The sequence below is a fragment of the Chlorocebus sabaeus genome, chromosome 22 (assembly GCF_047675955.1).
Source record: "Chlorocebus sabaeus isolate Y175 chromosome 22, mChlSab1.0.hap1, whole genome shotgun sequence".
Classification (NCBI taxonomy): Eukaryota; Metazoa; Chordata; class Mammalia; order Primates; family Cercopithecidae; genus Chlorocebus; species Chlorocebus sabaeus.
The window spans coordinates 94,819,127-94,847,100 of record NC_132925.1 but is presented as its reverse complement, the minus strand read 5'-3'; the positions used below and the strand labels follow the sequence as shown (position 1 = coordinate 94,847,100).

At 44.3% G+C, this 27,974-nt stretch overlaps 2 protein-coding genes across 8 annotated transcripts in view; one reads left to right on the top strand and one right to left on the bottom strand.

Annotated features, from left to right (window-relative positions):
• The window catches only part of ZDHHC3 (zDHHC palmitoyltransferase 3), a 60,375-nt gene extending 49,636 nt beyond the window's left edge, over positions 1–10,739 (bottom strand). For 4 of the 6 annotated variants that reach the window (XR_012090650.1, XM_007983909.3, XM_007983916.3 and 1 more), the window contains exon 1: positions 10,500–10,738. The gene's annotated coding sequence lies outside the window, so the exon portion shown is untranslated. Of the gene's footprint in view, positions 1–10,499 lie in introns of all 6 variants that reach the window. The other 2 variants (XM_007983912.3, XM_038004069.2) reach the window with 1 other exon arrangement.
• A 49-nt stretch (positions 10,740–10,788) lies between these two features.
• Positions 10,789–27,974, top strand: part of EXOSC7 (exosome component 7) — a 33,274-nt gene continuing 16,088 nt past the window's right edge. For both annotated transcript variants that reach the window (XR_495184.3, XM_007983908.3), the window contains exons 1-3: positions 10,789–10,891; positions 21,802–21,903; positions 22,209–22,303. Coding sequence is in view for 1 of the 2 variants with exons in the window: in XM_007983908.3 (XP_007982099.1) it covers positions 10,835–10,891; positions 21,802–21,903; positions 22,209–22,303 (254 nt within the window). In the remaining variant the exon portion in view is untranslated. The remainder of the gene's footprint in view (positions 10,892–21,801; positions 21,904–22,208; positions 22,304–27,974) is intronic.

The following is a 27,974-nucleotide window of genomic DNA, read 5'->3' as shown; positions in this document are numbered from 1 at the left end:
TGGGCCTGGCAGGAAAATTGGTGGTAGTAGTGGGGAACGGGAGGGGCAGGATGTCCAGGGCTCTGTGTGTGTGTCTGTGGACACATGCAAGCTTTGTAGGGAAGAGAGGAGGTGATTGGAGATGAGGCTTTATAGGTAGGAGAAAGTTGTGTTTTAGAAAGTTTTTAAATTTCATCATAAGATGGGATTTCATCCTGAAAGGTACTGGTGAGCCATAAAGTTTCTGAGGAAAGTTGTGTGGGAACAGTACTCGTGCCGTGGTTAGGCCACTCTGGAAGTGACAGGCAAGACAGATGAGAGGTCTGAGTCCAGAGGCCGATGAGTCCAGAGGCCGACAAGTCCAGGGAGGCACAAGGGCAACAGGCCTGAGTCTCATTTTGGTATTAGGTTTTCTGTTCCTCTAAGTGGCTAATAGTTTTCCAAGGAAGATCTAGAACAATGATCATTTTGTAATTTGAATTATAGTAATTTATATTGAAGTTTTTTGGCTAAGGGTTTTATAGCATGAAAAAGAGTTACCGCCCCCATATATTAGTATTCCATGTTCAAAGTAATTATTCTTTTCACCTGATAGAAGAGTTCACTGAAGCCCAGAAAGGCAAAGGAACTAAGCCTGGGGAGGGGCAAGGGTAAGGAAGTCACAGGAGAAATGGATCCACAGGTCCAGAGGTCTTCTGGAGTTCCCTAGTGCCAGCAATCCTGATAAGAAGTGGCATCAAAATGATTATCTGAGCCCTGTGGGGGGCAGTGTATGGGAAGTCAAAGGAAATCAGCTAGTATTCCTTCACAGAATTCTAGAAACCAAAACCAAGAAATGCCTGAAATTAGTGCTATTCTAAAAGCAACAACAAAAACTGCGTCTGGCCCAGAGAATTGCCTCCAGATCCATATGTGACAAACGTGCTTCATTACACCTGATCACAAGTGTGCTCTTCCACTAACCCACACTGACAGACACAAATATATTCAGTGAAGTGGAGGCTGGGGCTCCATGAGCCCCAGGGACTGGGTTGCTGGGTCCGCCTTGAGGTACACCACTTATGCCTCAATCCCCATGCTGTCTCTCCATGGTAGGCAGCTCAAAGGGTTTGAACATGGTGGTGCTAATGCCAAGCTCTTGGGCCCCATCCCACTGTGGCACTTCATCGGGTTGGCCAGGATGAACTGGCCTGGCCAAGTGTTGACTGCTAGTGATGGCCAGAATCCAGCTACAACATTTGTTGAGTGAGGAGCAAATCCCTACAAATATTTATCATGTGGCAAAAAAACCCAAAACAAAACCCTGACCTATAGTCCATGCTTTATGGACGGAATCAAAGCATGACTGTCACATCAAACATAGAAGTTCTCTACTCAATGTATTAATGCCACTGTTCTCAGTCCAGCAAGTGTCCCAAGGACCCCCATCCTCTCAGATTGCCAACAAGTCCTATTCGCCTGCTTTCATAAGACAAGATCCTACACTAAAGTCATGGAGCAGTTCTGCCAGATCTAAAACCAAATCTTTGGAAGCACCTCAAAGTACTTTGTGAGGATTACTTTTCTGAAACACCACATCTACCCACATTCTCACATCCACCCGAACATTCATGCACTCGTGAACAGCATACATCTTGAGATGGCATAAAGTAGCATCAACAAAGGGCAATTAACTCAACCATTGGAGCCTGCATGAAATAGCTGTATACAGACTGGTTTAACAAACTCAAAATCAGGTGCAATGATCTCCCCTTGGCTTAGAGATAAGAATTATCTAAACCTTTAACACGAAAATTGAGGGATTAAACTTTCTGGGTCCCTACAAGTAGGAACTATAAAATTGAAACTCAATTTCATCAGCTTCTTAGCAGATGTCATGAACGTCAGCAAAATAGTAGAAACTCTAAAATAGGATGCTTTTGGCTTAAGCCAAAATTTGTTTCAAGTGAATATGTGACATTTTAATAAATCTAGTATTATGCTAGACTGCTGTTGAGGGCTGGTCTGATATCCTCTTGAACTTGTCCTAAACACTGAATTCTCACCTAAACTAATTCTTACCACAGTTAAATAGTTCAGTCTACCCTTAAACAATCACTTAAAATGTCCACTGAAAGAGGGTAGCATTTTTTCTGATATGCCTATAACTCTCAGCTGAAATCCACCCTAATCAATATAACATTAACCTTCTATGGTTTAAATCCTACAGTCTTAAAAACATGGTGTTTGTTTCTTTTAGAACTTCTCACATTTTAGAGTGATAGTCTTAAAGTATTCACAAGCAAGCCCTGCAACCTCAAACATCAAATAAATGATCTTTGCTTTAGAAGCTTCAAAAACAAAACTGGTCAAGTAGAAAATTAATTCACCTGCACTACAATTACCTTAATTTGTGTAAGGATCCAAAAGGATTATAAATTTTATGCCCACTTTTTAGATGAGTCTCAGAAAAACAAAGAATGAACCATGAATCACCATGTTTGAAATATTTCACTAAAAAATAGGATGAGTCACTAAACTTTTTCAAAAAGGTAAGGGTGTGGTATGAAGCCTAACAGAAGAAAGGTGCCTTATCTTCTGCAGCACACGCTGCTAGCCAAGGAAAGTGTCCAGACAGGCAGAGCGAGCTGGCCTGTTTTATAAGATCTTTACTACCAACAAGTCTACACTGTTTCTCTCTCTACAGCAGGGGCTGTCTCCCTCTGTCTGCCTTTTGTCTCTGTCATACTCAGCCTTCATCAAAAAACAAATGGAAAAAAAAAAAGTAAAATACTTTACCTCCAAGCCAAACCTTACACATATTACAGTTCATTGAGGAAACCAGGAAGTGATCAGTAAACTGAAATTTCCTTCTTGCCTCATAACTGACCACCTTCTTACAAAACCCATTCATGCACACACTCAGACTCCTACCAATGTCCTTCATTTCAGAAAACAGTCTGGGATTTGGAGAGCTCATGGAGGCTGACAGTTCTTCTACTTACTATAATTATTTTATTACAATTGGCTATTTTACCAACTCCTGGCTTTACTGATCTACTAAAAAAGAATATGCACCTGAACCAGGTGCCGTGGTTCACCCCTTTAGGAGGCTGAGGCAAGAGGATCACCAGAGCCTAGGAGTTAGAGACCAGCCTGGCCAACATAGTGAGACTCTGTTTCTATAATTTTTTTTTTAATTGGGAAAAAAAAGACACACCCATGTATAGTGTGACATAATAAATGCCACAAACACTGGAGATCTGTAGAAGACACCACTCATTTGGGTAACACGTTCTACTTTCACTTTTCACAGCTGTCATTTATACATTGCAATGAACAGAAAAATTGAGACAACTTTAAAACAAGACCACTTGTAAGAGTAACTGGTTAAAAACATCAGAATTTTAGAGCTGGGAGAAATATTAAAGACCACGTGGTAGATTTTAGTCAAATTTTCCTGTTTCACAAATGTGAAAATTTAAGTCCTTTTGACATTTTGTCGAAAACTTATGTTTTAGGCAAAACATGCAGTTTGTAAGCCAGTGGGAGCATCTTCATAAAGGCAACAATAAATGACTACTCCAGCTACCCAATGAACACTCGTCGATGACAGTGACACTCTCATGGTTTGTGAACTCCTTTGTAATCCAGTGCATGATCTCATTTGACAATGAACTGCCTTCTGGCCTCTGTGAGGGTAGGCTCTAGTTTTGCTTGATTGCTGCCACAGAGTGGGATATGCTGAATGTAGGGTGGGGCCCTGATTCTTTCCTGACCCTCATTGAAGGTGTCACCCCTGCCTCCATCCGGGCACGGGGCTGCTTGCTACACATGCCTCTCCCTGTTTGATTCTCACATCTACTCTGTTTTGCAGGTATAAATGCCCACTTCCCCATCCCGCTTTTAGAAATGAGAAAACTGAAGCATGCCTACATTCATACCTCCAGCAAGTGGTGGAGACAGGATGTACTTCCAAAGTCTGCTCTTGCCCCAGAGCCTGCTTTCACTACTTACTACAACAATTAAATTTTGTCTAATAACTAGAAAATAAAAAGGGGAGGAGCATTGATGTTTCCATCAGTGACCTTGGGTTACTTACAGTTTGGCTATCTTGTCCACACATTGTTATGCAGAGGTGGCATTATCAGGTGGGCTGCATGCAGGGTTTCTATCAGTGACCTTGGGTTACTTATGGTTTGGCTATCTTGCCCACACATGGTTATGCAGAGGTGGCATTATCGGGTGGTGCTCACAGGCCACAGGCCTGAACATCAGCATTTTGGGCTCTAAGGTGGGGCCCTGGCTGAATACCAGCCAACATTTAAAATACTAATCCTGTCCTAACCTAGGAGGCAGGAAGGCCGTGAAGCCTCAGCCGGAAGAGTCACCCTAGGATTGAATCCCTAAAATCTGCTTTGGCTGGGAAACACTTCCTGTGGTGCCAAGTAACAGAATGCTGCTTTTTGTGAGAAAAAAGCGCCCCCCCAAGCCCATGCTAGGTAGAGACCAACTGGCAAAGGTTCCCACCTGAGGATGTTGAGAATGGCACCTGGGCCCATGTTGTGTCATGTGCAGCCACACAGCCACTGTGACATCACTTAGGCCAGAGCTTGGGTGTTTTTAGGGACTAAAAGCAAAAGTGCTTAAAGAAATCTGAAAGACTAGCTAGGAAGGGAGAGAACCAGTTATTGCAACTGTATGAGGTACTAGGGATCAAAAAGGGAAACCATCTGACTTTCAGGAATCTGCTGATATCACTTATTCCAGGCACTGTAAGTGGCAATGCAAGAGCAGAGCCCTGAGAGAACCTGGGACCACAGAAAGAAGGCTGTAATGGGCTCTGAGAGAGAGAACACAGCCCCTACTTACCTGGTGAGGGGCTCTCCAGCCATTCACCAGAGGGCTTTGGAAATAGATGGGAGGCTAGTGCTAAAGGGAATGAAGACTGGGCTTGGAATCAAGAGGCCAGAGTTTACTCCCAATCCTGCCACTCGCTAACCTCACAATCTCGATCTCAGGCAAGACAGTTACCATTCTGGGCCTCAGTTTCCTCATTTGATAAAACAAAGGGGAAGATCACGCTGATTGCTAAGGCCCCTTGCAGGGCTGAGATTATATGAGTCTTCTGTTCTCAGGAGCAAATTCAACATTTTCTTTGTTAATATCTTGGATTTTACATTTTTTTTTATTTTTATTTTTACCAAAAGCTTCCCTTAACCTCTTTTCCTGATTTGCTAATATTCAAAAAGCAGCCCACTAGTAACTATCCCTCTTAGCAATTTCCTGAGCATGTTTAGTTTCTTCAATCAAGTACAGCATACAATTACGACTTCCTTTTGTTCATTTAATTCTTTTTCAGAGTGAAAAAAGCACTAGCAAAATATATCAAGTACAACAAAGTGGTAAATGAAAGAAGTCTTAAAAACTTCAAGTTAAACATGGCCATTTTTCAATATTCAAATATGTGCCTATCCAGGATCCATTCTGAGTTTTAAAACCTGGCAAGATACTCACTTGAGGGCAAAATGAGACTTAGGTAAACTGCCTTGCTCAAAGTCATAAAGCAAGTTAATAGCAAAGCCCAAAGCTTTGGAATAAGATGCCGGGAAGTCTTTCCACTATAGATTGTTATCTTCCTAACCAACCTGTCTTTCTAGATTCTCTGCTACTATTTCTTGGTCTATTTCTTAAAGTCTTCACATACTGAAGACTTTACTGCAACAGGACTGTGGCCAGAACTGTACTTGTCCCATCAGGCTCACCTTGCTAAGAAAGTGATCTCACCCAAAGGTATTCCATCTCCACTGACCTTGAATAGGAAATACACATTTATGTCTTGCCAAGAGTTCAAGCACCAAGTCAATATATACTAGGAAGGCTATGGTTTGGAGGAGACTATGAAATAATGACATTTCCCATGCATTCCAAATGTATTAGGATGTATGACTGAATTAAGTAGGACATGCACCTGGAGCCTTCTCACCTTCACAGTTGATAGCCATGAATGAACTGGCCATTTGTCTCTGAAAATCTGCTTCCGAGGAGGAAAGCAAATGATTTTTTAAAATGCAAAACAGGAAGGAACTAAAGGCAGCATGGCATGAGCCTCATTTTTTCCCCTAGCAGGTCAATATGAGACATCACCCCTCCACTTCTACTTGAGACTTTGTTACTTTCCATGGCTATCAGGGCGTGTGTGTTTAAATATTTCCACATTTGGTAATCAGGATCTGTGACCCCCTTTTCTCAAATATGCCCTAATGAGACATAGGAAACACGCTGTCACTCTCCCAAAATGAAACACACATGAAGACTGTATAACCTTTCCTCTAATTAAGAGTAAGCTTTACCCATGTACTACTAGCAATTTTTCTATCACTGTAATCCTGAGTTATAATGTCTGGAAGACAGATGAAGACCTGCTGGCCAGACTATGATAGTATTCTTTACAGATACTCTTCATTTCTATCATTATTTTATTACTTATTATTATTTTATTATTTTTTAGCGATGGGGTCTATGTTGCCCAGGCTGGATTCAAACTCTGAGGCTCAAGGGATCCTCCTACCTCATTCTTTTAAGACAAGGTACAGGCAGGACAAATGTAAAGTGTTTAAAGGAAACAGATCTACAGGGAAAACAATAACTCACTTTGTACATTTCGAGGGTGCTGGGCTAATGGTGAAAATGCAAAGCAAAAGGCCTAAAATGTGGCCATGTCTGCTTAGGACTGGGGTTGGAAGGTTTCCTACTGGGCTTTTAAGAGCTCTCTGCAACTGAGCACAGTGGCTCATGCCTGTAATCCCAGCACTTTGGGAGGCCGAGGCAGGCAGATCTCTTGAGGCCAGGAGTTCGAGACCAGCCTGACCAACATGGCCAAACCCAGTCTCTACCAAAGTGGTGGCACACACTTGTAATCCTAGCTACTCAGGAGGCTGAGGCCCAAGAATCACTTAAACCCAGGAGGCGGAGGTTGCAGTGAGCAGAGATCGTGCCACCGCACTCCAGCCTAGACAACAGAGCAAGATTCTATCTCCAAAAAAGCTCTCTGCAATGTCAGCACCACAGACTCAGCACTGCCCTGAAGCTCTTTTGTAACTGGCTTTTATTGGTTTAATTAACCAAGGCTGGGTGGGACAGATTTACTCTACCTCTGTAATGTTATTGCTGCTGGCTTGTGGCTAGCAGCAGCTCTTACCTTTTGTATCTGGTAACTGGCCTGCACAATTAGCACCTTATTATAGGCTGGTCTCTCTTCTAATTGCCACATGTCTCAATTTGAGCACTTTATTTTATTGTCTTGTTCATGCAGTAGTTCAAGGTCCTGGGCTCCCCCGCTATAATAAACTCTAAACTATTTTTAGGCAGGTGCTGTGTTTTGAGTTTCTTATCTCTTTATGCCCATAAGAACACTAGGGACTCACAGGCATGCAAACACTGACTGACTGAAGAGTTTCTAGATATCCTGAGTATGGCATACGGTTGGAATCTGGGTCTCCATGCATGCTACTCAACCCTAGTATCAGATCTATCAGCCTTCTTTGCCATTGAGGGCTCTCTCCTTAGCTATCTGGAGTTAAACTCTATTCTGCTCATATATAACCTTTTGCCTTGTTTAAAATATTGGGCTGCAACAGACACAGCAAAGTCCCATCAGCACCACATTCCACGTTCCTCTAGAAAAATGATTCAAGAGATATGAGTTTATGCTTGAACAGACTTCTTGCTTTTGGAATTAAGATTAACTATATAGTTCATGGGACAGTTACCAATGCCATAACAAAATTGGGACTTCCTTCACCAAATACTTTGGTGAATGTAATAAAACTTGGGGGGAGGTTGTGTAAGGTGATGGTTAGGAGTGTGGGCAGGAGAGCTAGGCTGCCTGGTCTCAAGTCCTGGTTCTGCCATTTACCAATGATGTAACCTGTGACCCTGGTTAAGGCATTTAACCTCTCTGTGCCTCATTTCCCAATCTGTAAAATAGGGATAAAAACACTTGCATCATGAGGATGTTGCAAGGACTGAATAATTTTTTTTTTTTTTTGAGATGGGGTTTTGCTCTTGTTGCCCAGGCTGGAGTGCAATGGCGTGATCTCGGCTCACTAAAACCTCTGCCTCCTGCGTTCAAGCGATTCTCCTGCCTCAGCCTCCCGAGTAGCTGGGATTACAGGCATGCACCACCATGCCTGGCTAATTTTGTATTTTTAGTAGAGATGAGGTTTCTCCATGTTGGTCAAGCTGGTCTCAAACTTCCAATCTCAGGTGATCCACCCGCCTCAGCCTCCCAAAATGCTGGGATTACAGGTGTGAGCCACCGCACCTAGCCTGGTTAATCTTTATAAAGTGCTTAGAACAATGCTTGGCCTACAATAAGTACTATGTAAATTAGTGTTGAAAATTAAGAGTATAAGGTTTTAGAATACACAAACCTACAGAATAGTATGCCCCAATTCATTTATTCATTCAATAAACGAATCTAATAGTGATGGAAAAACAAGATGGTTTAATACTGTGCCATCCTTGACTTCTTGATTTTTTTTGGTTATCATATGTTCTTTGAATTACTTCAATACACTAAAAAATAACTCTGAATTTATGGATTTTAAAGATGTCCAATGCACTGTCACAGCAAAGGTGATAAAAATGTTGTGGCAGCATTTAAGCAGATGATTAGTGAAGATTGTCATTGTTTTAGCAGACATTTAAAAAGGAACATTCTACTGTTTACATCTCTCTTACCTACTTAGCCTCATATATAAGACATCATTCATAACATTATTTAGCAAATACTGCAGACCCTTGTCCAGTATGGAATTCCTGTCAATTGTGAGGGGAGGGCAGTTCAAATACATGTTCTATATGAAAATCTTTATATAAAGATGACTCCATGGTATCTGAACTCAGGCTTTTCTTCCTGTGTCTTTCTGATCTGTCCATTTGCTGTCACCTCTTAAATCCTTAGTCTCCTCAGATATCCTAGCTTCTAAAATCCCACTTCCAGCGTTTCTCCTTTCTGAGCAATCTCTAGCACATCTAGAAAATATCATTTATAACATTAGCGATCTCATGTTATCTTATCACACACAGCTCCTCACACAGAACCCAGCTGTCCAACCACATACAAACACACTTATGTGCCACAACAGGTGGGGCACCTGTGCCTTCATTAGGGAGGAAATCCTTCCGGCTTCACCTCTTTCAGTTTCCCTGGAAGGCAAAGTCCAATCCTGCAAACTGTCTTCCTTTTAGGTGCCCCTGTAGAGAATTATGTACAGACATACGAAACATCTAATGTCCAGTCTGTGAAGAACTGATCATCAATTTTGGAGCTCAGCAGTTTAATGCTTAAGAATGTTAGCAAGCACTTCCTCTCTATAACCTTATCAGACGACCTCCCAATCCCACTGTGCTCACTGATGCCACCATCATAGCTCTAATCACCATGATCTGTGGTGATGTTGGCCCCGGAGCCTTCATCTGCCCAGGGAACTTCTCCCGGCATAGTGTGTTTTACTCGTCTTGTGTTCTAGAGGTAGCACAAAGCCTGTCTATAGTAGGCTCCCAATGGTTATCTGAAACTGTATTTGAAGCCATTATCTGATAATACCAACCTTTTTTTTTTGGTTCATCAAGCTGATTAGGGTTACTTTCACTTTTGAGAACAGGGAGGGTCCTCAAAAATGGAACATCAGGAAACTCATCAGACTTGCTTTAACCTGCCTTCCTTGCTTCAACTAATTTGGGTTAACTTTCTCCCATTTATCCACACGGCGCCTTTAAAACTTGCACCATACTTGTCCGCCCCGCCTTAGTGAGTTCCTTTGGTGACCCCAGCTTCACCTTGCAGATATCCTCTCCAGGTATCCAATACCCATACTCCCACTCGGCCATAGCAAGGGGTTGGGGTTGGCTTTTTTTCCGGCAACTGCTCACAGCTTCCATCAAGCCGAGGTTTCCAGTTCCCGCTAGGAAGCGTCGGGGACGTCCGGGCACTGCGCACCTCGGCAGCGCCGGTTACCAAGCGCCTCCTCCCCCCTGTCCCTGGGACAACGCTCTGGTAAGCACCCGAGGCAAGAAGTCCCAGCAAGGTACTGGGACAGCGTTTGGTCATAGAGAGTGAGCGAGCCAGCGAGAGATATTCCTGGGTGGAGGGGTGGGGACGCCTTAGGACTAGTGTCCCCCACTCCCGGACCCTTCCCACCGAGAGCTACCTACAGAGGGCTGCATCGCCTCTCCTCTCCTCTTCAGTCATCCTAGGGACTAGAGAAATGGAGGAGAGAAGAGCGGGGAAACAGCACCCCCGGGCCAATCACGACGTCCGCCCCTCCGTAGTCGGGGTCTCTCTCTCTCTCTCTCTCTCTCTCACACACACACACACACACACACACACACACACACACACACACGAGCTCCTAAGTCAACTCCAGCTCTGAGTAACTACGCCGCACGCCTCTCCCACTGGGAGTCCCCCGGCCCGTGTGGCTCGCCTCACCCCAGCTTCTTCACCCCAACTCCGGTTTCCCTTCCCAACTGACCGTGAAGCCGGAGGCAGTTCCCCAGTCCCAGACCCCGGTGGGGCTCCCGCCGCGGCCGCCGCTGCCTTCCCCTGCAGTCCCCAACCCGGGACCCGGCCTCGGGCTACGGCGATGGCTCCTTGGAACGAGGCGCCGCGGCTCTCTGGACTCGGCCAGACACCGGGCGGCGCGCAGGAGAAGCCCATCGAGCTCCCGGCAGTGGCGGCGGCCGCGGCTGCAGGAGCGGCCGCCGCACAGGTTGATGACGCGCTGACGCGGTGGGTGGGACGTGGGGGTGCGGTCCAGAGGAGGCGACGCGCGCAGATGACGTGCGGCTCGCGGGGCTGTTCGGCAGCATGGCGTCCGTGGCGCTGAGCGAGGCGGAGAAGGTGTACATCGTGCACGGCGTCCAGGTAGCGACAGCAGCGGCGTTGGGTCGGCCGCCGGGTTCAGCCTGGCTCTGCGGGTCGCAGCCTGCCCTGGGTTTGCCAGGGAGGAGGCAGCCGAGCTGCGGCGACTGTCCGTTTACCTTGTGATTAAACGGCTCTGCTGCCGGCATTTGCAGTTCAGAGCTGGCAACGCGGACGTGTTTAGGACTGTTAGCGCATTTGCAGTTTTGCGGGTCTGTAAGATTCCGAACGCGGGCAGGAAGCGTTGGGCAGTCCCGGAGGCCTTTTCTTAGTGAGAGGGCATCGCCCCCAGGGACATCCATTCGGCATTCGCGCACATAACTGGTCAGAGCCTCAGTTTTATCTTCGAGGAAATGGGAGTTTGGAGTTGGGCTTCTGGCCTGCTTTTCCTCACCTCCTGGTTAGTAGGCGCATGCTAGGTGAACGCATTTTGAAAATACAAATTGCGGTACAAATAAAGAGGGAAGAGTTTTTAAAAAGCGGCTAAGACGCCTGTAATCCCAGCATTTTGGGAGGCCGAGGCGGGCGGATCACGAGGTCAAGAGACCGTCCTGGCTAACATGGTGAAACCCCGTCTCTGCTAAAAATACAAAAAAAAAAAAAAAAAAAAAAAAAAAAAAAAAAAAAATTAGCTGGGCATGGTGGCGCGCTCCCAGCTACTTCGGAGGCTGAGGCAGGAGAATCGCTTGAACCCGGGAGGCGGAGATTGCAGTGAGATCGCGCCACTGCACTCCAGCCTGGGCGACAGAGTGAGACTCCGTCTCAAAAAATGATAATAATAAATAAATTTTAAAAAGCGGCTAGGCAGCCGATAGCGTAAGCGCTGTTTCCATTTTGCCAATGGAGAACTAAGATCCCTAGGCAGCTGTAACCTAATGTCCTCTGTGTTCTATATTAAACCCCTGGTTTTGACCACTCGAGAACGAGGGTTGAAACATGTGGGACCTGGAAACGAGCTACCCCATATCCTCCTCTGGCTCTGTCTCCACTTGTTAACCCACGGTGTGGTCCTCCTATCAGAGTTCTTCATCCCATCCTTGGCAGAGTGCTGGCGACAGCCCCTACCTCTTTTCCTCATGCCTTTCTTCTGTCAGTACCAACTGCAAAGTCAGTGGTCCCGTGATATAGCCATCAGATTGAAGCAACCAGCTATCATTAAACTTCCACAACGTGAGTTAAGGACATTTCCATTTAAAAATCGTGACCTACTGTTATCTTCTGGGCCCTTTATATATGAAGAAATGCCGGTATTTAGCTTATTAAGCCTGGATAATAAAGTCAGAACTCACAGTTGCAGATTTTAGTTATAATTCAGGATTAGCAATAGTGGGACATATGTGTGTATTACTCGGTAACATGTGTTATTTGTGTGTGAGGGGTCATAAAAATGCCCAAAAGCAATTAGATATGTCTTTCCCTGCTATGTTTTTGTATACACTTTGTTCAGGTGATTTTTATCCTCAAAGTATGATTTTTAGGCACACATTAAGGATAACCATTTTCCTCTAAATTTAAAAACCTTTGGTTTTTTTTCTTTGTTACCGCAGCTTAGCGTGATGTACTGACTCGGTCATGTGTCATATTTTCTCTCACATTTCATCTCTGAAAGTGGCACTGAGGCATGGACATATCTGTAACTTCAAGGTTAGAGATTTCTCCCCAGCATCCTTAATTCCCATGGCAGTTCATTAGCTATCCAGCAGCAGAGTCCCACCATAGTCATAAATCCTTTATTACTTTATAATGAGTAATAAAATCATTTATATTTATAACATACCTGTTATCTGCTGGGTTCTATGGGGGAAGAAAAGACTATAAGCCTCAGTTCTGATCCTTGAGATGCCTAGGATCTAATTTGGGCAAAGTTAGTTAATTTTATTTACCAACATATATCTAGCCACTGGCATGTTATGTGGGAAGCAGTAGGGATGCTAAAACATGGTTGTGAAATAAATGAAAGATAGGAGGGAGACAAACAGAGAGTAAAAGTGAATAAAATAAAGACAAAGGTAATAAGATCTATGCCAAGGAAGTGGTATAGTTAGTGGAGGTTGAAGAAGTTAAAGTATACCGGGGGCCCGGCATGGTGGCTCATGCCTCTAATCCCAGCACTTTGGAAGGCTGAGATGGGAGGATGGCTTGAGCCTAGGAGTTTGAGACCAGCTTGGGCAACACAGTGAGAGCCCATCTCTAAAGAAATATATATATATATTTTTAATAAATAAAAAGAATTCCAGGGACTTATAATGCTCTGGAGGCTTCCCTAAGTAGGTGGAATTGTTCCCCTAAATCCATGTCAGGGATTCCTCCTCTGTATCTTCAGGACTCAGTGTTCATTCATTCAACACAGAACTGAGCTAGACTCGGGCTAGGAAGGAACCTGTTGTTATATAGCTCTTATGCGAGAAGGAAGATGCAGAAATTGTAAATGTACTTGAGTGTTTATATATAAAATTGTACTAGTGCTATGAAGGAACAAACAGGGACACGATCTAGACTGGGAGGTCAGAGGAGGCTTCTCTAAGGAAATAGCACGTGAACTGAGCTCTCAGCATGACTGAGAATTAAGCAGGCGTGAGTGTTCCAGAAGGAAGGGATGGTGAGTCTGTAAATCCTCAGGTGGAGGACATCTGGAGCCCAGTGGGTGGGCTGGGGGAAATGGTGGAAGATCAGCTTGCACAGGTGGCCAGAAGCACGATCCTAGAGGTCTTAGAGGCTCAGTCATTCCCTCCTCATGGACCTTGGAAGGAATAGCCTGTTGACTTGTCTGTATGGGGGACCGTTAAGGCATAGCCAGTGTCTGGCACTTGGTAGGTTCTTAGTAGCATTGAATGAGTAAGGTAAGCTTTAAAGGAGGAATTAGTTGGATGGTGTTTTTGTTTTTTAAATCAAGCCTCCCTCTCACCAGTACCGTGGACATACTTGGCCACAGTTGTTGGTAAATGCTCAACTCTGTGTATCACAGAGCCATGCAGAGTAATGGGCTTCAAATCAACGTCTTCATAAGGGCTTATTAATGTTGGCCAAAAATATGCCATATTTATAGAGGAGCAAAACACAATTTACACCATTCAAATAAAGGCAGGATGCAGGTGAATGAGCCTACCATGAATCTCCACTGATTCAGTTCTGAAATCTCCTACACTTTTCTTGCGTTGGTTATAGAGTGCCAGCAGTGCACCTTAAGCAGTGCCTGCCTGGACTCCTGTTGCTTGTATAGTCCTAGTCATTTTGTGTTTTACTTTTCACCTTTGGTCCAGTAAGGTCCGTTTCAGCTTCTGATGTCACTTTCCCTTCAGCCTTTGGTCCTTTTGCTATGTCAGGGAATATTTCATCTTGTTTTGGCGATAGTTAGAAGCAGTTGAAATTAACCTCATGATGTTGTGTAGAGGATTCAGTTGCTAGTAATGGTAACCAACACACTGGCTCAAGAAAAATAGTATGGATTACAAGGCTGCAAGTGTTTCTCCAGGAATCCAAGGGCACTTGGATGAGCAAGGCTCTCCCTTGCTCATCTCTGCTGCCTTTTTTTTTTTTTTTCCCCTCTTTGCTTTGTTTTTGTCTCCCTGCAGTTTAGTTTTCTATTTCTTGGGCCAGTGGTAGAAAAAATGTGGTTCCTTCCCAGCTCCTCTGTAAAAGAGACCATTCCTTCTCGTTCAGTTCCGAACTCATGTTTCCAAGAGAAAGAAACTCTGGTTCTTTTTGGGGGTTGAGGGAAAGGATGGACCGAATAATTAGGCTCAAACATGGCCACTATCCTTTCCCCCTCCCCACAATAGGCCCCGGTGTGTGATGTGGGAAAGTGAAAGTTCTAATTGACACCTCCCACTCCTCAATTTTTCTAGAGCTTAAATAGTATATGGCATATACTGCTGTATTGTTGTTTTGGTTGCATTTTTCCCACATTGATTATAAGTTCCTTTAGAACCCTATATTGCATTTCTTTGTATAGCTTTTGTCTCACTAGTATTGTAAATTATTTTCTCTGCCCATACTATGCAGAACTTGGAGCAGACTTCAGAATTTTTAGAATCTAGGATTTATCCTCTTTTCTGGCTTGTGTGTGGCTAGATGTGTGTTTTCTTCATCCATGAGAAGCCATTGCTAACCTCCCTCTTAGCCCAGGAATTCTGAAGCCTTGAAGTGCATTTTACTCACCTACAAAATACAGAGTCTGAGGCTTTACCCCAGCATTCTGAATCAGACTCTCTGGGGCTGGGGCCTGAGAATGGACATTATCATAAAGTGTTCGGAAATTTGGGGGCAGCCACCAGACATTGGCCCATGGGCAAGCCACTGACCAGAGATATAGGAATCTCTGCTCTCTCCTGTTGACGTCGTATGGTTTCCTGCCTCTTTTTGAATGAGGCTTTGGAGTCAGACTGAGCAGGCACCTTCACCATTTACAATAAGTGATTTTACCTGCATAACTGAGCCTGCTTCCCCTTGTGTAAAATGGGGACTTAAGCACCTGGAGGTAGAATGGTGTTGTGAGGAATGTCGAGATAAGAGATGTCAAGCACTTGGGCTGTGGTCAACACAGAAAAAAATGTTGGCTCCCTTTCAAGTTTGTTTTTCCATCAGAAGTGTGACTTTGTCCTAAACCATCCACACTAGATCCCCAACCTTCATAGTGACCTCATTAAAGATTCAGTCTGTGGCTCTTGAGAATTAACCTCTTTTGATTAGAAGGAATCGGGATTTTTCAATTATCGCAAGAAAAGGGATAGGCCAGGTGCAGTGACTCACACCTGTAATCCCAGCCCTTTGGGAGGCTGAGGTGGGAGGATCACCTGAGGCCAGGAGTTGGCGGCCAGTCTGGGCAACATAGCAACACCCTATCTCAAAAAAAAAAAAATTAGGTGTGCGGTGGTGTGTGCCTTTAGGCCTCGCTGCTTGGGAGACTGAGGCCACAGGATCGCTTGAGCCCAGGAGTTGAAGCTGTCACCCCAGTGTGGGTGACAGAGGGAGACTCTGTCTCTTAAAAAAAAAAAAAAGAGAAAAAAGAGAAGGGGGATCTGTGGCAAGAGCTGGAAAGTCCCCAGACAGCTCTGAGGTACCACCTCTCATGGGCTCCGTGGATTATCTCATGGCCTGTGTGGCTGTATGACTGTCTTTATCTCTAGTGACACCTCTGCTTTTCTTTGCCAAGATTTATTCCTTCTCTGCAGCCACTTGCTGTCCAGCTTCCCTTCTTTGTAGAATCTGCCTCTGCCCAATACCTTTACTTTTGTGTGGGTGGCCTCTCTGGGCTCCTCCATATCATGACCTGTCAGCTCTTCTTTAACTCCTTTCTTCTCTCAAGTGTTTCTCAGATCAGAGATCAGATTCCAATGAGAGAATCAGTTTGGTCTGCTAGTATTTCATGCCAAAAAGAGCTGGTCACCGTTTGGATTATATGCCTTTGGTTCAGGCACATACCGTGATCCTGGCTGTTGGGGATGGATGGTGACTGTTACGTGGCCTTTATGGGACTGTAGGCACAATAAAGCTTTCCCAGATTCAGCCTACTGAGTGCTGTGGCCATGACCTGGACATTAAACTGGCTCTCATAGGTTCGGACCTGGCCATGGCAATTGACTAACTCTACCACAGGGCTCTTGGAACCCTGTGAAAGCCATTTTATTGTATGTTCTTGGCTGTTGAAGGGAGTTGTAGCCCAGCTGATGGCTTCCATTTCTTTTCTGTGGATCTTGCTTTCATTGTAAGCATTGTTTAGGGGTATAGCATGGAAGAGGGAGATCAGGGCCTCAGCCTGGTTTTCAACTATGAGATTGAGCAGTCAGTATTCAGTTGCTGAATCTGAGCATGACAGAATTGGAGCCGGCCCCCAGGACTCTTGATTTTTAGCTCTCTGCCCTTTCTGTTTACAGACCCAGGGCACAGAAAGGTTTATGCCCAGACATTGCAGGGTACAGCCTTATGGAGCCATATCCTTTCAGAGGAATGCCTGGCTACTCAACAGGGTTGGAAAGTCAAACAAGGATCAACACCTAGTTTTGCCTGCTGTGTCGTGGGCCCGAGCCTGCAAAGCTAGACCAAATGTGGTCCCTTTCCTAAGCGGGGGGGGGGGGTCACCTTCTAGTAGGGGAAGGAATTTAGTCTCACTTCTCCTCTAGGAATCTGGAGTATTAGACAAGTCAAAGCAAAATAATGAGGGGTTAACATAACCTCAGAGGACCACTTTGAGTCTAAAATCCTTCCAGGTGTGTCAGATTGGTAGCGCCAACTTGTCAGTTTCTATTAAGAAGTAATAGGACTGGGCTTCCTGGGTGTGAGGGAAAGCAGGTCTGGGCTTAAATGTCCTTCCACTCTGACACAAACAGGAGATTGAAACTTAGGTGCCTCCATTCTTATCTGTAACCTCTCTCAGGGTTGTTTTTGAGGATGCAGTGAGTTAATGCATGCCCCCAGAAGCAGGGGAAGGGAACTGCTTTGGGGAGACTCCTATGTGTTATACTGAAGGGCTCCCTTAAATGCTTTATGACGTTTCTGTTCTCTTGTAACTCTGTAAGGTCGGGGTTATCCCTACTTTCTAGTGAAGACACAGGCTTAGAGCTATTGAGGTCAAGGTCGCAAAACTGGCATGTGACAGCAGAGATTTAAGTATAATTTGGAAGGTGACTGTTTCCACCACACCACACCCTACTGGTAGGGTTGTTGTGATCACATGGGTAACATCTATGAAAGTCACCAAGAGCTTTCCTGGCATCCAGAAGCCCTTGATCTAGAGGCACATCAGTCTCCTCTGCTGAGAAGGAGGGGACACCACTCCATGCTGTTGACATCTCTTGAGTTTTAAAATGGAGCTTTTACCTCAGGGTAACTCCTATTTAAATATTCACACATGGATTAATTCCTTTGCTCCTGACTGCTGCAGATAAATAAAAACTGTGGTAGGGCACCAGGCTCTGAGCTAGGCCAGGCAGGTTTGGACAATTTCCTAAGCCTCTTATAAAGAAAACTGGATTGAAAAAAAGTTGCCCTGGGTACAGTGATTCATGGACTGGTTTGGTTTTTTGGTTTGTTTTCCTTCTATTCTTTTTTTCTATGGGAAAAAAAATATGCATGCTTGGAAAGGAAAATGTGTAGCTTTTCATTTATCTTTTACTTATCACCTGAACCTTTCTCCAGGAGGCAGAGAGTGAATTAAAGGCTGGAAAGGCAGTGTCTGATGAGGCTCAGTTTTCTGACAGCCCACCAGCCCCATCCTGGACCAAGTACATTTTCACTACAAAGAGGTGTGACTAATCTTTCAGAGCAAGTGATATGTTAGAAGCAGTAGTTGGACCAGATGTGGTGGCGCATGCCTGTAATCCCAGCACTTTGGGAGGCTAAGGCAGGAGGGTCACCTGAGGCCAGGAGTTTGAGACCAACTTGGGCAACATAGCAAGACCCCATCTCTACCAAAAAAAAAAAAAAAAAATTAAAAAAATTAAAAATTAGCTGGGCATGGTAACATGTGCCCGTAGTCCTAGCTACTCAGGGGGCTGAGGTAGAAGGATTGCTTGAGCCTAGGAATTTGAGACTGCAGTGATCGCCACTGCACTACAGCCTGGGTGATAGAGTGAGATCCTGTCTCAAAAAAAAAAAGGGAAGAAGCAGCAGTAGTAAATCCTGTGACCTTGTGGCCAGCCAGTTCATCCTATGAAGGAGGTCTGTGCTGAGTCCTTTTATAAAGTGAAGAGACCCTTTAGAATGCAGTGGACTGTGTAGCATAGTGGTTAAGAGCTCTGACTTGAGGCTTAAATGCTACTTACTGGCTGTGTGAACTTGGGCCATTCATTTGACATCTTTTAACCTCAGTTTTCTTATTTGTAAAATGGAATGAATAACACTATCTTATAGGATTATTGAAAAGATTAAATGCATTAACTGTGCAGTATTCCTTGCGCATTATCTGGTATATAGTAAATGCACAGTAAATAGCAGCTGCTATTATTTATTGCAAATAATTGCAGCCATTTTAATTTATAGATCTGTAGAATTAGAGAATCACTTTGAGACTAATTTAATCTCCATCTTTTACAAATGAGGAAACTAATCCAGAGGGGGAAGGGGCTTGTCCTAAGTCAAGTGGCTAGTTAGTGCCAAGAGCTGACCTGGAACCATGAGTCATGTTCCTAATGATTGTTCACACTTACGTCGTGTCTACACCCCACGAAGAACTTCTTGTCAATCATGTTTCTGGGCTGGGTTTTCACTTTCCTAGCGGGGGAGTGGAGCACATGGGGGTGGAGAGGGGTGGAGTGTGAGAGATTGAGCTAGAAAGGCTTCAGTTTCTATGGGTGAGGTTGGGAAGAGACACAGTTACATAGTTATGGGTCCTCTGGTAAAGAGGGATCACCTTCTGGAGTTCTACCCCAAAGGCTCACTCTCTTAGACTTGAAATTCTGTTGCTTTTTGAATCCATCTCCAGACTCAAGATAGGGATTTCTTCTAGGGAGGAAAGGTGCTGGGAAAGGATGGGCTGCACGGGACTTTCCACCTGATTTGTGATGTTTATTTTCTGTCATTGAAAAGTTACACGGGTAAAAGACCTGAAGCAAGTATGGCAGAGGGTGATCATTGGTATGTGTGGTGCTGCAGTGTTTTGCTTTTCTCTGTTTAATTTCTCAAAAAAGTCAGTAACATATGCAGTTAGCCAGGCAGTTTAAAGATAAACTGTTTAAAGATAAACTGTCAGCCACATACTTTAGAGCAGTGTTTTGTTTTATTTTTTATGTTTCTGGGAAGCATCAACTCCTTGGAGAATCTGATTAAACTAATGATTCTTTTTCTGAAAAAAACTGCTTTTGAAAAATGTTTACAAAGAATGAGAAGGAGCTCCATGAGCCAACGTGGAAAGATTTCCTGCATATATATATATAGTTAAGTGTTAAAAAAAAAAAAAAAGTAAGAGTATCTATAGTATTCCACCTTTCATATAAGAAACAAGGGGATATTTAAAAATTCATGTATTTGCTTATTTGTGCAGAGAAAATACAAGAAAGATAAACCAGAAACTAAAGAGAAACCTGGGGTGAATGGGAAGAAAGGGGCATGAAAATAGCATAATACAGGGAAGAGGAGAGTGACATTTCTCTGAGCATACTTTTCTGAGTTTTGTCTCTTAGAACTATAGTGATAGCTCACAAACCCAGAAAGTAAGTAAGTAAAAGTAACTAGGATATAGGGGAACCCAAAATGGAATACAAAAATTTGCAAATGAAAAATAGCCAGGCATGGTGGTGCGCCTGTAATCCCAGCTACTTCAGAGGCTGAGGCAGGAGAATCGTTTGAACGCAGGTGGCAGAGGTTGCAGTGAGCCCTGCCATACTGCACTCCAGCCTGGGTGACCGAGCTATAGTCTAAAAAAAAAGTTACAAGTTACAAATGAGTCTTGTTACAAGTGAATAATGTAACCACACTGAAGGGCACGTGGAAGAAAAGAACTCAAGTAACTGGAAAACAGTATTTTGGCTGAATACTATGAGGCTAAAGACAGAACTTTATACAAATGCTGTGTGCTGTTAGTAAATTTGTTTCTCACAGGGGTATGGATTAGAAGTTTGGAAACTATGTGTATGCTAAGATTGAACAAATATAGAAATGCATGGTAGATAATAAGAACCGGGTTTCTCCTTTGAGAAAGAAGTTACAAATAAGAAAAGGAGGAAGGCTAGAATGAACCATGTGATGTTAGATTGGAATTAGCTATCAGTATGAACTTATGGCTTTTTAATAGATACGTAGATAGATACAGAATTACACGTAGATTTGGGGGGGTGGCAGGGGGGTGGTTAGTATACATACCTGTATTTTCTAGCTCTGTCTGCTAAGAAGTTCTGAAAGAAATAATATTCCAACAGCAATGAACTTAGAGCCTAGATCCTGGTTTTCAGTACCATTCCCCAATAAAAGCAACCAGGGCTTCTTGGAGAAAGGCTTGATCCCAAGGGCTGGACAGAGAAAACACAAGAGGATAGATATCTTGTGTTGCAGAAAGTATATAATTACTCACAAAAAGTTGGCGGCATGTTGAAAGAGCACAAAAACTAACCCAAAGAAGCCCCCAGTGGCCAAATTTGGAACACTTTGAGCAGCAAAATAACTAATGATAGTAGTGGATTATAACCATAGCATAAAAGATACCAATGAGTTGTACTGATATAAGTAATTGAAGGAGTAAATAAATGGGCAGAAGGAACACAGACCTCCCTGAAAACCATCTTGTGCCAAAAGAGTCAGCAAACTTCCTGTAAAGGATTGGATAGTAAAGATTTGGGGCGTTATGGATCATATCTCCGGCCCAACCACTCAGCTCTGCTTTTGTAGTGCAGAAACAATCATAGACAATACCTAAACAAGTGGACATGGCTGTGTTCCAGTAAAACTACAAAAACAAGGTCCCTTTGTTGACCCTGTTCTAGAGACTGCCTCTTTAGAAGATTAGGTGTCTTTCCCTGTTTACACAGTAGATCTTGTTGAATTTTAGGGGTAGAAGGGCTTCAGTTGAGATGATTGTACCCTGTAGCTCTGACACATACACTACTTGGTGCAATTTAAGAATTGCAGATTTGGGGAGAGGTGGCTTATTTTGTCTCTTGTTCAAATCTTGTTTTTGTGTACATATTCTGTATAGTGGTATGTAGTGTAGATTTTGCAATCAGACACAACTGGCATGGAAAACTAGCTTTGTCTTCACTAGCTGTAGGACCTTGGACAAGTCGCTCAACTTCTCTGAGTTTCTGTTTCCTCATATGTAAAATAGTAATGTTGTTGTTAGCTACAAGGACAGAATTTTAGATGATCCACTAAGAGGAAAAGATATTCTGCATATATCTTCTCTAGGGGGAAAATTAGTGAGTCAGTTTAGGAGTCTATTATTGATCTGGGGTGACAGCTATAGGATTGTGGTTGTTAACACCTAGGAAGACCTCCGCGTGGATGGCCGTGGCTGTGAGGACTACCGATGTGTTGAAGTGGAAACTGATGTGGTGTCCAACACCAGTGGGTCTGCCAGGGTCAAGCTGGTGAGTACTGTGACCATGGTTCAAGCCCAGGTGGAGAAATGAGTAGACCCTAAGGAATGAGCTGCTGATGCCATCTGGCTTTTGGAATGCAGATGGCTCTTGGGGAAATCAAAGATCCAAGCCAAACTCAGGGAGGGGGTGTCTCCATCTCTGAAAGACTGCTTACCTCCTCCAAAGACCACTTTCCCAGTCTTAGCACTGCTCCTAAAAGAGTCCCCCAGGGGTGTATGTCCAAAAGAGGAGGGAGGTGGTGGAGCGCCTGGCTGCCTACTCTGAGTGAGGACCCTTCTTGCATGTGTCTGCAGGGTCACACAGACATCTTGGTGGGCGTGAAAGCAGAAATGGGGACGCCGAAGCTGGAGAAACCAAATGAAGGCTACTTGGAGTTCTTTGTTGACTGGTCAGTACTATGCAGATATTTCTAAAGAAAAAATTCTAAAGAAAAATGATTTTAAAAATGAAGATTCAGAAAATGAACCTCTAGTTCCCTGTTGAACCCACTTTTATACTTATCATTCAGCCATCCAGCAGGCATTTGCTGACCTCCTCCTATGTGCCAGGTACATAGTCAGGACTCTTGGCTTGAGTCCTGCCCTAGTCTTAACCACCTGGCTATTGCTGGCCTTGTTTTCCCTGTCCAATAAAGGAGGACATCTGCCAGGCAGCCTAGCGCATGATTGTGATGAGGGTCAAATGAAATGATTGTGTTATGGTGCTTTGAAAAATATCATACGTAAGGATCATTTGGTCTAAAATGTACTGTTTCTCTTCCTATTCTAGTTCTGCAGAAAACTGTTCATGATTTGCTTGACAGATGAAGCCTAGGGTCAGCCAAACAGCCTGACAGGCTGAGGAAGTGGCAGCTAGGCAGGCAGTATGGGTACTGAGAAGAGAGAGGGCTCTGTAGTGTCTGCAGCCAGCCTTGGGCCAGAATGTCACTTCCTTCTCTGGCCAGCTTTGTGATCTCAGGCTGGTTACTCAGTCTCACTGTGGCCAAATTTCTTCATCTAAAAAATGAGGATAATAAATAAAGAGGAAATGAATAGAGTGAGTACTTAGCACAGTGACTGAGACTCCCAGTGGGCTTTCAATAAGTATTATTTTTCCTTATTTTGTCAGTAAGTTCAATAAATATCATTAGTTCCACGTTCTAGGGGTTGGGGCTTTTTACTGGGTTGCTGGCCAGGTCCCGTCTTCTATCAGTTACCTTGCTTCTGGAAGTCAGGCCTTCTTGAAGTGGGTAAGGATCTCTGTGGGCTCATGCTGGGTGTAGGTATATAATGTTGACCCTGTATCAAGATCCCCAAGACCACCTCCACATTCAGAGATTTGCTGGACTTAGCATATAGTGATACTCACAGCTAAGGTTTATTATAGCAGTGAAAATACAGTAACTTATTTGTGACATTTCTGCCCAGGAAAGCCCATGAGAGACTTAGCACCCAAGATTTTTACTGGGGGCTGGTCACATAGACACTCGCTGCTTAAAACATAATGAAGTTTTCTAAAGGAAAGCAAATGTTCAGCATAAATGATATTATTTGCACAATATAGGCACAATGGACTACCCCCATCAGTTTACTATTGACTGGGAATAGTCTGAGAGCCAGGTTCCCAGATGGCAGCCAAGGGCCAACCCTGCAAACAGACCCTTCTGAAAATAGCAACCTTGGACCGCAACGGCAGCTCTTTTCTGCACAAATGTTCACCCACTTCGGTAGGGTAGTTGCAGTCTTCCAGTCTGAACTTCCATACACGGAAGCTGATTCTCACAGTACTCCTATAAGAGAAATGACAAATGAGTTCAGAGAGGGTAAGCGACTTTCCCAGGGTTACAAAGCTAAAAGTGCCAGCTCAGGTCTGTCCAACCTGTGAATCTTTGCTGTTTTACTTCATGCAGCCTATAGAAGTCAGCTTTGGAGGGCTGCTCTTGGGGAGTCCAAAACTATCCATGTTCATTTTTTCTGGTCAGTTTTTTTTCCAGCCCACTCCTGTCCTCTGCTCTGGTCCCCCAAGTCATCTCTCCTGGTTCTGCTCATCTTCTCTCACCAGCTTGAGTTGTCCCATGGAATTGGGACATCCTCTAAGTTACTGTGGATGATGGTGACCTTGTTCAAGCCCCCAATTTATCTTTTCCTTTGTTCTTGGAGGAAGCAGACTGCTTCTGGTAGCCTTGATCTGCCTAATTCAATGCAGTAAGCAGTCACTGAGGAGCAGACAACGTGTGAGGAACTGTAATTTGCTTTCTTTTTCATCTCCTTCATTACCTTCTACCTCATTCATTTTAAGCAGACCAAAGACATTCAGCCCAACCACACCAAAGAGAGGGTGTTGCCCTCAGATGCTTGGTATAGGGGATACATTTCATTGTGATTCTGTGTCTAAATATGACTCCAAGTTAGCCTGCTGCTCTTATCCCTTTCTTGTCCCAGCTGTATAGGAAGAGTGACTCTAGTGTGAGAGGATCCTTTGAGTTGCCTCTTCCCAAGATCTGGCTTCTAGAAGTAGCCTGTCTTTCCTGCCTTAGAGTGGCTGCCTCCTGGTCTCTTTTCCTCCTCCGTGGGTCTCAATCCACAGTCCCAAGAGCTCCAGTTTCTAGGTAGTTCTCCTGAATTGATTTCTCAAGATGGACAGTCTCAAAGTGGCACACTTTAGCTTCTTTAAGTGGCTCAGCTAATGTAATCAGCCCAGCAAGTAGAATCACCATGAGAGAGTCACAAAACCCCATTTCCTACAGAGATGAGAGAGGTTACCAAGCACTGATGGCTGCCACCTGTATCAGAACCTCACTTGAGTCTTCAAGGAGCATAATTATTTTAATTGCATAAACAAGCATGTCCTTTTATTCTGAATCAGTGAATAGGAATGGCTTCTGGACACCTGTGGATGTGCCCAGCAATAAGGGTGCCACCCGCCCACTCCCACCAGGACTCCAGGCATAGGGCCTCTGCTGGAGAGCTCAAGGCATTTGCCTATCCACAGGCTGAAACATAGTTGCTACCCAGTGGAAGGAAAGAAATTGGTGGTGATGGTGATAGTGATGGTGGCGGCGGTGATGGTGGTGAGGGTTTCTTCTGCTGCTCTGAGTCTAGTTTGATTTAACTTCTTGTCAGCAACTTCCAGTTTTAATTAAATTCCCAGGGGTAGAGAGGTCTCAGAAAACTAATTGATTTTCTGCTAACTCATTTCACTTGGTTTTGTCTGCTTGGAATGATAATACATGGAGCCAAGAAAGACATTGTCGCCACCTCCATAATTTACCCTGTTTCTTGGGAATGATGAACAATCTTTGCTATAGCCCTCACAGCCCTTTGGAAAGACTGCTTCACTGACCCTGAGCCCAGCTGCAGAGATGCCTGGCAGCACTGTCACTAAACTGGGAGCAAAATCTGACCTTTTCATATCTTTGGTTTACTGATTGTAGTTGAGAGTAGGCTATTTTAAATGAGAACTTGGAAACTCTAGGAAAAAGTGGTTTCTATCTAAAGCCCAAGAGGAAGGTAAAATTTCGGTGAGCTGGTGTGTCACCCTGTGCTGCCACTAGGCGGTGAGCCATCAAGTTGCTTCTCAGTTCTCCGACCATTGTGTTGATGGGTTTAGGACTGTGGTTTAGCCTCTTAGAGAGACTTGGGTTTTTAACTAGGGGAGTTTAGGAGAACATTTTTCATTCATAAATGTTTCAGGATACTCTGCACTGGTCACTTCCCTTTGGGATCTTAAATATTTTTCAATGTGATCAGTTGTGTTTTTCACTAAAATTGAACCAGAATCTTCAAGCCTGCATTGGTGGGTAGAACCACTATATCTGGGTTCCTTGTCTGCTTAGTGCTGCTAAAGGGGACACTGTTCCTGGCTGAAGGGCTGGGGGTGGGTACAAAGCAGAGAGGCAACCTGCAGAAGCCTTTTTGTGATCAAAGTCTCCCAAGCTGATGAGATAACTCTCGCAGAAACTTCAAACAAAGGCTTGTGATGAAAAGCTCAGAATGTACTTACTGTTGGTCTGGTACCCATTCACAGGAAGGCTTCTGCAGGCTCAGAAGTGAGCACATGTACACACAGAGGAATCAGCCTTAGGGCCTGTGCTGGGGCTAGATGACTACTGGAGGGGTAAGGCGTGAGTTAGCCCTTCCTAGATACCCACTAGATCACTTTTTCTGCTATGGGCCTGGCCTGACCTGGCTGTAAGACTTCATAGATTTGCAGGCCAGATTGATTGCCAGGCAAACAACAATGGGCCCAGTGTCTAGAGTCCCTTTCCTACTCCCTTTCCAGGTAGGCATGGCCTTGATCTCAACCTACCCCAGTTAAATCAGAGATGTTCCAAGCAGGAGGGTAGAGGTGATGAGTCAGAAGGGGTGGAGGGCTGGGAGGGGTAGCCTTCCCGGGATCTTAATTAGTTTATCCAGCTCAGTAAACAATTTCCCACAACTCTGGAAGAGGGACTGGTCATGTTTTATGAAGGGTCAGAATTGGTTTTGGTAAATGCAGAAAGCATTTGGTTTTATGCCCAAAAGACCGAGTGTGTACACCCCCCACTGAAGGAGTAGGTTGTGAGGCATATGAGCAGGTGGCTACAATTACCAGCCTGTGTTTTCTTTCTCTCTCTCTCTAACAGAGCAGAACAGCTTTTTATTCAGGGCTTTCTTAGTCAACATTCCTTGACTCCAACATTTGTGGTCTAGTGATAAGTCCCAAGACTAGAGCACACATTCATTTCCTTGAGGCAAAAGGTAAAACCAAGGAAAGTGAATCTGACTAATGTTAGACTATAAACCAAGCTTGCCAAATTACAGATTCAAGGAGAGTTCAGGGAAGCATAGCAGATAAGGGCCAGGCTGTCTGGGTTAGAATTTTAGCTTACCAGGCACCGTCATCTTGTGGCCTTGGACAAATTACGTAACCTCTCTGTGACTCGGTTTTCGTATTTCTAGAATGGAGTCGATACCTCCTCGGGTTGTTGTGAACACTAAATGAGTTAATACACCTAAAGTACTAAGAGTGGTGTCTAGCTCATACTAAACATTCAAAAAAAAGGGTGAGGTTTCCCTTCTTGTAAAATGTGAGAATTAGACCATCTGGGATCTCACAGTGTCATCCCACAGGTCAGATCCCACCTGTGAGATTTTTGTTTCACATAGGGATTTTTTTTTTAAGGTGGACCTTAAGTCAGGGCTGGAAAGTTTGCCACAGCCTCCATCATTCTCTGTTGGTTATAGAGAATGGTTTTCTTATTAGTTATATAGAGTGGCCCTTTGTTCAGAATCATGTAGTAATCTTGCTGACTCCTATAGGCATTTGGGTTTTTATCCTCTGGAGATGGTCTCTAAGGCCTGTTCCAGGTCTACATTTCTGTCAGAAAGAGTCCTTGGGCTGTGAGTGCCCAGTAATGAAGTGGAATCCTCATTTCTCTACTCCAGCCTTTGTCTTCACCCATCAGCAGAATATGGGGTCTCTGGCTTTCTTATGTTACTTAAAGCATTGTACCCCATCCCCCACCCTGAACAACTGCCTTCCGTTTTCCCAGCCTCCTCCCCAGAGTCACTGCACAGCTGTGGCACCATCCAGACACAGGAGAGTTCCACGGGCTCATGAGTCTCTGAACCTTCCTCTCTGTCTGACTGCTGGCTATGCTGAAAGAATAGGGGTGTGTGTGTGTGTTTTAAGCCATTTAAAAATCGGTAAAAATTTCCACTTTAACCCAGTGTCCAAAAAAACCAATGGGGCATGTGTTTGCTGTTGTTGTTGTTGTTTTTTGAGACAGAATTTTATCTTGTTGACCAGGCTGGAGTGCAATGGCACCATCTCAGCTCACTGCAACCTCTGCCTCAGGTTCAAGTGATTCTTGTGCCTCAGCCTCTCAAGTAGCTGGGATTACAGGCATGCGCCACCACACCCAGATAATTTTTCTATTATTAGTAGAGGCAGGGTTTCTCCATGTTGGTCAGGCTGGTCTCAAACCCCCGACCTCAGGTGATCTGCCCGCCTTGGCCTCCCAAAGTGCTGGGATTACAGGTGTGAGCCACCGTGCCCGGCCAGGGGCATGGTTTTATAGGTAGATTAATTTAGACAGT